Source organism: Camellia sinensis, chromosome 5, assembly GCF_055761805.1.
Source record: "Camellia sinensis isolate YWXY chromosome 5, ASM5576180v1, whole genome shotgun sequence".
NCBI lineage: Eukaryota > Viridiplantae > Streptophyta > Magnoliopsida > Ericales > Theaceae > Camellia > Camellia sinensis.
The window spans coordinates 37,119,285-37,130,516 of NC_138965.1; the positions used below are offsets into that span (position 1 = coordinate 37,119,285).

Sequence of the window (11,232 nt, forward strand, 5' to 3'; positions counted from 1 at the left end):
ACCTCGGTCTAAGTCATACCACTCCAGGACAAGGTCACTTGGGTGCAAAGGTAAAATCTCGGCCTAGATAATACACATCTCGGCCTTGGTGATGAACACCTCGGCCTAGATAATGACATCTCGGCCAATATGTCAAGGCGGAGGTGGAGGTCAAACAAAGTGGTTCCAAGATAAATTCTAGACTGAAGATGACCTCGGCTTGGAATGATCTAGGCGTAACATGACCTAGGCTTGACATAACCTAGGCTTAACATGACTTAGGCTCGAGACACCAAGGAAGGAACACAGCATGTACACAACACTTAGACATAACACATAAACACAAGGCAGGATAAGATTCATGAATGCAAACTTAACAAGACAAAGTTATGTAAATGAACATGAATATGACTATGACATGAATATGGGTTGTTACACCCGTGCTAGTTATGTAAGTTTTCACAAATCACATTGGTCCATCCCGAGGTGTTTGAGGTGTTCCCCAACCTGTCCCGTGGCTGTTGCACGATTTTGGCCCCCGAAGGTCTATTTTCAAGCTTAACTGTGAAAAAGTGCATTTTTGGACTTAGTTTTCAAACCGGGAGTCTCGTGCTAGTTCCGTAAGTTTTCACAACTCACATTGATCCCTCCCGAGGTGTTTGAGGTGTTCCCTGGGCCGTCTTGTAGCTGTTGCACGATTTTGGCCCCCGAAGGTCTATTTTCAAGTTTAAGTGTGAGAATGTGCATTTTTGGACTAATTTTTCAAACCGGGAGTCCCGTGCTAGTTTCGTAAGTTTCCACAACTCACATTGGTCCCTCCCGACGTGTTTGAGGTGTTCCCCAGGCGGTCCCGTGGCTGTTGCACGATTTTGGCCCCCCCAGTGGCCTATTTTCAAGCTTAAGTGTGAAAAAGTGCATTTTTGGACTTAGCTTTCAAACCGGGAGTCCCGTGCTAGTTCCGTAAGTTTCCACAACTCACATTGGTCTTTCCCGCCGTGTTTGAGATGGTCCCCGGGACGTCTCATGGCTGTTGCACGATTTTGGCCCCTGATGGCCTATTTTCAAGCTTAAGTGTGAAAAAGTACATTTTTGGACTCAGTTTTGAAACCGGGAGTCCCGTGCTAGTTCCGTAAGTTTCCACAACTCACTTTGGTCCCTCTTGACGTGTTTGAGGTGGTCCCCGGGCCGTCCCATGGCTGTTGCACGATTTTGACCCCCAGTGGCCTATTTTCAAGCTTAAGTGTGAAAAAGTGCATTTTTGGACTTAGTTTTAAAACCGAGAGTCCTGTGTTAGTTCTGTAAGTTTCCACAACTCACATTGGTCTTTCCCGACGTGTTTGAGATGGTCCCCGGGCCGTCTCGTGGCTGTTGCACGATTTTGGCCCCCGGTGGCCTATTTTCATGCTTAAGTGTGAAAAAGTTCATTTTTGGACTTAGTTTTCAAATCGGGAGTCCCATGCTTGTTCCGTAAGTTTACACAACTCACTTTGGTCCCTCCCGATGTGTTTGAGGTGGTCCCCAGGCCGTCCCGTGGCTGTTGCACCCCGGTGGCCTATTTTCAAGCTTAAGTGTGAAAAAGTGCATTTTTGGACTTAGTTTTCAAACCGGGAGTCCCGTGCAAGTTCTGTAAGTTTTCATAACTCACATTGGTCCCTCCCGAGGTGTTTGAGGTGTTCCCTTGGCCGTCCCGTGGTTGTTGCACGATTTTGGCCCCCGAAGGTCTATTTTCAAGCTTAAGTGTGAAAAAGTGCATTTTTGGACTTAGTTTTCAAACCTGGAGTCCCGTGCTAGTTCCGTAAGTTTTCACAAATCACATTGGTCCCTCCCGAGGTGTTTGAGGTGTTCCCCGGGTCGTCCTGTGACTGTTGCACGATTTTGGCCCCCGAAGGTCTATTTTCAAGCCTAAGTGTGAAAAAGTGCATTTTTGGACTTAGTTTTCCAAATCGGGAGTCCCTTGCTAGTCCCGTAAGTTTTCATAACTCACATTGGTCCCTCCCGATGTGTTTGAGGTGGTCACCGGGCCTTCTCGTGGCTGTTGTACGATTTTGGCCCCCGGTGGCCTATTTTCAAGCTTAAGTGTGAAAAAGTGCATTTTTGGACATAGTTTTCAAACCGGGAGTCCCGTGCTAGTTCTGTAAGTTTCCGCATCTCACATTGGACCCTCCCGACATGTTTGAGGTGGTCCGTAGGCCGTCTTGTGGCTGCTGCACGATTTTGGCCCCCGGTGACCTATTTTCAATCTTAAGTGTGAAAAAGTGCATTTTTGGACTCAGTTTTCAAACCGAGAGTCCTATGCTAGTTCCGTAAGTTTTTGTAACTCGCATTGGTCCCTCCCGACGTGTTTGAGGTGGTCCCCGGGCCGTCTCGTGGCTGTTACATGATTTTGGCCCTCGATGGCCTATTTTCATGCTTAAGTGCGAAAAGTGCATTTTTGGACTTAGTTTTCAAACCGAGAGTCCCGTGCTAGTTCCGTGAGTTTCCAAAACTCACATTGGTCCCTCCCGACGTGTTTGAGGTGTTCCCTGGGCCGTCCTGTGGCTGTTGCACGATTTTGGTGCCCGATGGCCTATTTTGAAGCTTAAGTGTAAAAAAGTGCATTTTTGGACTCAGTTTTCAAACCGGGAGTCCCGTGCTAGTTCCGTAAGTTTTCACAACTCACTTTGGTCCCTCTTGACATGTTTGAGGTGGTCCTTGGGCCGTCCCATGGCTGTTGCACGATTTTGGCCCCCGGTGGCCTATTTTCAAGCTTAAGTGTGAAAAAGTGCATTTTTGAACTTAGTTTTCAAATCGGGAGTCCCGTGCTAGTTCCGTAAGTTTTCACGACTCACATTGGTCTTTCCCGACGTGTTTGAGGTGGTCCCCGGGCCTTCTCGTGGCTGTTGCATGATTTTGGCCCCCGGTGGCCTATTTTCAAGCTTAAGTGTGAAAAAGTACATTTTTGGACTTAGTTTTCAAACCGGGAGTCCCGTGCTTGTTCCGTAAGTTTTCATAACTCACATTGGTCCCTCCCGAGGTGTTTGAGGTGTTCCCTGGGCCGTCCCGTGGCTGTTGCACGATTTTGGCCCCCGAAGGTCTATTTTCAAGCTTGAGTGTGAAAAAGTGCATTTTTGGGCTTAGTTTTCAAACCGGGAGTCCCGTGCTAGTGCCGTAAGTTTTCACAACTCACATTGGTCGCTCCCGACGTGTTTGAGGTGGTCCCCAGGCCGTCTCGTGGCTGTTGTACGATTTTGGCCCCTGGTGGCCTATTTTCATGCTTTAGTGTGAAAAAATTCATTTTTGGACTTAGTTTTCAAACCGGGAGTCCCGTGCTAGTTCCGTAAGTTTACACAACTCACTTTGGTCCCTCCCGATGTGTATGAGGTGGTCTCCGAGCCGTCCCGTGGCTGTTGCACGATTTTGGCCCCCGGTGGCCTATTTTCAAGCTTAAGTTTGAAAAAGTGTATTTTTGGACTTAGTTTTCAAACCGGGAGTCCCGTGCTAGTTCCGTAAGTTTCGACAACTCACATTGGTCCCTCCTGACGTGTTTGAGGTGGTCCCCGAACCGTCTCGTGGCTGTTGCATGATTTTGCCCTCCGGTGGCCTATTTTCAAGCTTAAGTGTGGAAAAGTGCATTTTTGGACTTAGTTTTCAAACTGGGAGTCCCGTGGTAGTTCCATAAGTTTCCACAACTCACATTGGTCCGTCCCGACATGTTTGAGGTGTTCCCAGGCCATCTCGTGGCTTTTACACGATTTTGGCCTCTAGTGGCCTATTTTACGACTAGTTCCATGCCTACATGTTGGAATAGTTTTCGACTTAGTTCTTGACTTAGTTTCGTGCCTACATGTTGGAATAGTGAAAATTTCAAAGTAGTTTCCTAATAGGAGCCACATGCATATTTTAGTGTTTGTGATGTTGTAGACGTGCCCTTGAGCCTCACTACAGTTCGGACTCAATTTGTGTCGGTCCTGTATCTAATCTCGCGGAGTGCAATGCAAGACCGATGAATCATCAAAGAGTCCAAATCTGGCAAATCGTTTTTGAAAACAGATTTTTTTAAAAGAAGTGCCAAACATGGACTGCTTTGCCAGATACAGAGTCGCCACCTAAATATTTATTTTGGGGGAATTTAGGGAACCCTGACTCGTTTGCCTAAGGCCACGTGTTTGTCATCACCAAAGTTGCCTCGGCTCGGGAACTTGGGTACGATTGGGGAAGGTCACTTCGTGAGCACCCCCGCTCGCCCGATCAAAGATCAGCCTCTACTAACCATGATATCTAGTTTTGAAAACATTATGCGTTCTTATTCCGATTATTAGCCTAGATTTACTATGTGATGCGCACAGCATACGATTATAGACCGGATCGCCTAAATTGGAACAGAACATCTCATGTTTGTTTTGAAAACGGTTTGCTACTCATAAGTAGGCTAAAATGTGGATTTGCCACCCTCAGGTGGGCTTAGAAAACAAGATGATTTGCCACTATCTAGTGGGCTTAAAACTCACAATTTGATGAATTGTTCCAATGCAAATAACCCAACCTTCACCCACAGGCATTCAGGCAGTTATATCACATAAGCAATTACCCTCATGGTAAGCATGCTAAAGCATTAAACTTACTGATATTCCGAGCCAAAACAGAAGTTGATTAGAAATCATGCATGATCCTAAATATACAGAAATGCCTAATGCAACACATGCAAAATGCAACTATAGTAGGCTTGGCTATTCTAAACATGGCATATGATGATGCTACAGCTAACACGTATTCAATTTGGAATTAAAAGACAATGCAGTTAGTATGATGCGCCGAGCTCGGTGCATGCAAGACAAATAAAATGGATGCACGCATGCGAAGCGTAAGTGTGCTAATTGAAAAATGACCTAAAACTAACCAACAAAAGCAGGTAAGTAAAAGGGAGAAAGAAATGGAGGTTGGAAGACATGCACACACGCACGCATACTTATTACACAATTGGCCCTCTCTCGGAGGGTCCGAATAAATAATACAAGCCACCTAATTAACTAACTCACGAGCTAATTAATTATTACAAAACCAAATGAATAACTAGCTACAACTAATTATTACACAACTTAATTAATTAACTATCAAATGAAAGACAACAAACAAATAGGGAAAGCAGTAAACGATGCTGTTCCAGCTCTGTTTGAAGAAGAGGAGGGTATGCATGCTCGCTTTGGTTCCCCGCCTCAAAACGCCTTCTGGTTGCTCTTTAGAGGCTCTGTTTGCAGGGTGTCTTCCAGTGCTTGTTGCTGAGACTTACCAAAACACTGCTGGAGAGTTCACCAGTGGCCTGCCGGCCATGAAAGGAGAGCTGTCGGCCAACAACAGGGCACTGCTGGCCATCAGTGGCAGGCTGCCGGCCACTGGTGTGCTGTGACACCAAACTGCAACGAAGCACAAAATAGAGAAAAGGGAGGGTTTCCCAAGGACATGTACGCACCACGGCACTCCAAATCACCTCAAAACATCAAGGGAGAGGCATAGTTGGATCCACGACCATCAATCACGCATCCCGATGCATGATGGCCAAAGATCCAACTTGTGCAAATCAATATGAAAATGAATGCACAAATAAAGCAAGTAAAGCCTAGAACTCTATCATGAATCATCAAGAGCTTCGGTGACCGAGAATTGAGACACGTTCCATCACTCGGAGTATGAAACGTCCCTCGTTGCTCGTGCTCGGATTAACACTTAGTCCAAGCAATGCAACACATAAGCATGGCAAACATACAGTATGACTTAAGTGTGCAAACATGAAACTAACTCAAGCATGCAACAAGCATATAAGCATGATGTGAGGTGACAACCTATGACAAAATGCAATATGAACAAGTGAACATGTAAGGCATGTAAAGCTAAACAAGTATGCAACAATGTACGAAATGAAACAAGCATGCGACAACATGGTAAGATGGGCTTACACTAAAGATGGACAGCTCTCAAATAGGTCCAAATCAGTAGCCAAAAGTGATGAATTGATGGCATGAAAGCATGAGATGGCAAGACAAACATGCATGCCAAATGGCTCAAGTATTAAGGCATGAAGAGGATAACTCTTAAGCACACTTAAGGAGCAACAAACATGGATGTATAACAATGAGGTAAGCTCTGAAATACATGTAAAGTGATGCCAAATCAACTCAACAATGCAAGCATAGCATGTTATGATGCTCAAAGCTCAAAGTAAGCAAGGGGACTTAAGCCATAGCCATACAAGGCAAGCCCCAAAGAGCCAAGGGGACCTAAAATAGTCCTAGATCAGGTCCAAATAAGACCAAAGCTAAGCTCAAAGCTAGCCAACATAGGCTAGAACACAAAACCAAAAAAAAAAAACATGGAGCATGCAAGGCTTTAAAGAGGCAATGCACTACACCTATTGGAACCAATCATGGCGAGACTTGGACAACATAAAATAGAGTTACATCATGGTATAATAGGACCCAAAATGCGCTGAAATGATGAGCCAAAGGCTTAGGCTTAATGGCATGCACAAAAGCTCATTCTTGAGGCATAAAGCACAAGCTCTATAAAGCATTCAAGGCATGTCAAATGCAAGTGTATGACAACATTTCATGGACTGAAATAGCATGTGGAATGAGGGCAAAGCATGCAAACATCACATGTATGGCATGGTAGGGGCCTCAAAACCCAAGACTAGCCTAAGCATTTACACTATAGCTATACAAAGCACGAGTGATATGGCCATGGCAGCCCAAAATAGTCCTAGAACACTTCAAAATAAGCATAAAATCAAGTTTGAGTAAAGCCAAAATATGCTAGTATGATGAGTCAAAACATCATGCACAAATGGCTAGTAAACAAGATTTGTTCTACACCTATATGGAGCATGCAAAGGATGATCGAACCAACTATGGATAGGGTCATAACATGCTAAATGATGACCAAATATATGCTGAAATGTAAACCAAACAAGCTAAAATGACATTGCATGGCATGGACCATATGAAGCTAGTTTTGGAGATTTACACTACAAGTGCATCATGCAAGCATGGAGTAACAAAACCAACCCAAAACAGGTTCCTGGCATGGTAAAACATCACCAAAAATCCACTGAAATGGACTCAACACAAGCTAAGCACATATGCTACTTCGATGAGCTATGGATGGAGTTACACTACACATACTATATGCATGCAAAATATGACCAAACCAGCCATGGACAGGGCCAAGGCTGGTCCTAGAAGTCACAAAAATAGGCCTGAACCAAGCCTTAAAAATGCATAGAGGGATGGTCCTTTGGAAGGCCAAAAATGCAAGCAAAGAGGAACCAAAAGAGAGGGGGCCACCCCCTCTAATTAAGGACCTCAAAACCACACCTTTACCACTGAAAATCCACTGGATTTCAGTGGTAGGAAGGCCAAACCAAGACTAGCTCAGAGGCCTTAAGGCATGGCTTAAAACAAAGCCAAACAAAGCATGCAAGAGGGCTACACACCCCTAACAGCAAAATGACCTTAAACAAACTTAAAAAGGACTTAAATACAATAATTTTTTCAGTTACAAGCAAAGCCTAAATCAATATGCAAAGAGGGCTAAAGCAAGGTGCAAGAAAATGCAAAAATGGGGAAAATACTTACCCTTGAAGACCCTCTTCGAAACCAGCAACTTCAGGGGGTGGAAACCAGTTTTCAGAGCTGAAGAATCCCTCCCAAGAAGCTTAGTCCAATGGCGGTGGTGTATCTCTATGTGTTGTAGTGTAAAAGTGCAAGGAAATCCAATTTCTAAGCACAAAATACAAACAATATAGAGAGAATGAGAGGTTTTTCTCTTCAAAATGGCTGAACCTCTAGCAAAGAGGGAGGCCTCTTGCTTATATAGAGGAATGCAAAGCCAAAGCTTCTTCAAGAAGCTTTGTAAGGGCTTCATCCCTCCATACACGTGTATGGAGGGGAGCAAACAAAAATCCAGCTGGCTCAAAAGATCTGGAGGAAAACCAGTTGAGACAGGGGGGGTGCTGGCCATCATCAATGGCCGGCAGTGGCTCATTGATGGCCGGCAAGGCCTCACCAATGGCTGGCAGGAACAAGGCAATGGCCGACAGTTCCATGCCATGGCCGGTAGTGCACCAAGAAGGTCACTTTGAAAGGACCTAGTCAAGGTCCAAAAAAAAACAGAAAGGATACAGGGTCCGGGAAGCTCGAACCGGTGACGTTCTGCCGCGACAGTCGAGTACTCAGCGAGCAATCGAACTAGTTGTTGGGTGTACCTACAAGCACAACCAAGTCTTGAGGATGATAAAAAATGGGGTGTCTACAAATGTTTCTCGGGCTTTTACATGCATAGTTCACTATCTTAGTTGAAGAAAAAATTTCTACTAAATTAACATAGAAACATAATATACTAACCAAGAAGCTTGTCCATCAGAATCTGAACTTTCCCTACTCTCAAAATTTCCCGTGATACCTTTCTGTCTCAAACACTCAATGATACTTTCTATCTTCTTGCTTTGTTTCTTCTCTGACTTTTCAAACCTTGCAATTTGTTCATTTTGTTGTGCTATTTGCAGCTCGAGGCGTTGAACATAGCCACTATTTTCAGCAGGTGCAACAGTTGTATTCACAGAAGAAGGCCTCATACCGAGTCCTTTCACATAACCTGGCCTTGGCTGAAGCATCTTGACTGATAACTCCTCTGGGGTCAAGGGGATCGCACTAGTCTGCGAAAGATGTTCTGCTTGCATCTGTATCATGTTGTCCTATTAATTTGAAATAAATCAAACAAGTATTAGTTATTCTACCCTACACAGCAAAATAAATAATATTATCAAAATTGAAAGGCATTGCCTTGTACATACATAATTAACTTGGCTCTCCGATGAAATCCATTCATGCGTGTCCGAATTGGGAGGCATACGCTAGAAGAGTAGATGCAAATCATGTGCTGCTTGAGCTTGCGGTGCTTGATTTTAACATGGAGCAATCAATACATCTAAGAGAACTTCAAGACATGTCAAGGTATGTGATCCATGACCAAGAGACGAGTTTATCAATTTAGTCTAATATGCCACATGGGAAGCCTGTGTAAATACTTCGGATGATATGTGACAGTTCATTTTTCTTTTCTTTTTTCTCACAATATCCTAAATTATATTTGCCAAAATTTTAAAGGTCAAGCTTGGAAAATTCATTAAAATGATTAGATTGATAACTCCAGCCGATTTAAAACTTGATCTAATGCATTTCTAAGACTTGCAGTGTTTGGATGATATATGGCACTTTTTTTTTTGTTCTTTTTTTCTCGCAAATATCGAAGATTATATTGGCCCAAAATTTTTAAAGGTCAAGCTTGGAAAATTCATTAAAATGTTTAGATTGATAACTCCAGCCGATTTAAAACTTGATATAATGCATTGTTCGGAAATGATTGGTTTCTCTGTTCCTGTAGGTGGTGGAGATATATGGGACTGGGAAACAAGTTGAGTTTTACAGGGAATAGGATAACAGAAAGCTTTTTCTGTTCAATTGGAATGGTTGACAAAAGTGATTGTACTAATAACTATTATTGATGACATCTACGATATATATGGTTCATTAAAAGAACTAGAGCAATTTACAGAAACACTTGAGAGGTTTGTTTTCAAACTATAAAAGAATCACATAACCATCATGCTCAATTAAATAGAGCATTTTCTTGGGTGTCAGAGTAAATTCAAATTACGCATTCACTGAACTATATTTTCAAACTTTTTAATGTTGTTAGGTGGAGTATGGATGCTGTTGAAAATCTTTCAGACTGCCTGCAACTATGCTCCAAGCTCTCTGTAGTACTGTAAATGAAATGGCCTATGACAATTTTAAAGAATAGGGAGCGAAAACCATGTCACAACTAAAAAAAGTAGTATGTGCATCCAATATCAATACATATACTTTCAATTTTTTCTTTGTTTTAGTTGAGGTTTAAGACTTGGTTGTTAGAGTTTCCAATCAACTGGATTTGAGTCACAGAAGCAGCCTTTCCGAAAATGAGAGTAACACTTTATACATCTGAAACTTCTCAGCCCCAATTTAGCCAAAGCCTCGCACATTGAGTTGCTCATTTTTTAAGAGGAGAACGAGAATGAAAGTTGCATCTCACAACTGTAAGGTTGAATCTAGGCCTCATTCATCAGGCCAACACTTCCTACTATGAAATTATGTAAAATTTTCAGTTTTCTTTTAACTTAATCTTGTTTCATCTATTTTATTTCAGTGGGCAGGTTTATGCAAAGCTTTCCTAGTAGATGCAAAGTAGTACCACACAAAAGCCACACCAAAGTTCAAAGATTATATGGACAATGCATGGCTTTCGTCGTCTACAGTAGTTATACTGGTTCATGCTTATTGCGTAATAGATCAAAACATCACAAAGCAGGCACTAGATTGCTTTGATCAACACGATGACCTTTTCCACCACCCATCCATGATTTTTCGACTTTGCAATGATTTGGCATCTTCATTAGTATGCAATCTTATACAATCTTTCTCATGCTATAATGCAATCTCAATGTTGTTGGTAATCTAATCTAACCAATTTAGATTAATCATGATGATAATAGTAGGTTTCTTTACAATGCAGGCTGACTTGAAGAGAGAGATAACTGCAAAGTCAATCCCATGTTACATGAATGAAACCAAACTTTCAGAGGAATTGGCTTGTGAACAAATGAGAAACTTGATTGATGAGACATGGAAAAAGATGAACAAAGGTCTAGCAAGCAACAATACTCCATTTTCTAGACCTTTGATGGACATAATTCTAAACTTGGAGAGGACTATTTATTGCATATACCAGTACGGGGATGCCTATGAAGCTCCAAATAACACATCAAGAATAAGAGTCTTAAAATTGTTATTTGAGCATGTTTCACTCATCAAAGAATAAAATGAATTTTGAACTCTGTAAGTGGATTAGTCGGAAGAAAGGAATATTTGTGTAATGAGTCTGATTACACTCACCATATTACTAGAATAATAATATGAACATGCTCTAATAAGCTCTGTATTTACTATGCATTGAACGCTTTCTATAACGATTACAGCTTTTGCTATCCTAAGGCTATGTTTGGATTTTAAACTGGGGTTAAGAATTTATGTTAACAATATTAAATAATGAAAGTGACTATTGGTTCAATAGTAAAACCTTAGCCTAATAACCTTGAAAGGTTAGGTGTTTACCTAATTTTTTCTCTTCCAAACACACATTAATATGTACTAATTGGGCGTTGTTTTTTTTAACAAATAATGA

At 42.2% G+C, this 11,232-nt stretch overlaps 1 protein-coding gene across 1 annotated transcript; it reads left to right on the top strand.

Moving 5' to 3' along the window:
* Positions 1–8,823: 8,823 nt before the first annotated feature.
* On the top strand, positions 8,824–10,869 carry LOC145791331 (isoprene synthase, chloroplastic-like). Its single transcript, XM_082871687.1, has 4 exons — positions 8,824–8,963; positions 9,709–9,777; positions 10,198–10,204; positions 10,564–10,869. Exons 1-4 carry the CDS (start codon positions 8,824–8,826, stop codon positions 10,867–10,869), a joined length of 522 nt encoding a protein of 173 aa, XP_082727813.1.
* Positions 10,870–11,232: the final 363 nt, after the last annotated feature.

Excerpts from the sequence above, each read along its gene's own strand:
- LOC145791331 (XM_082871687.1), top strand. The coding sequence starts at position 8,824 with ATGAAATCCATTCATGCGTGTCCGAATTGGGAGGCATACGCTAGAAGA. Across the intron at positions 8,964-9,708 it reads GAACTTCAAGACATGTCAAG|GTGGAGTATGGATGCTGTTG; the intron begins GTATGTGATCCA and ends TAATGTTGTTAG.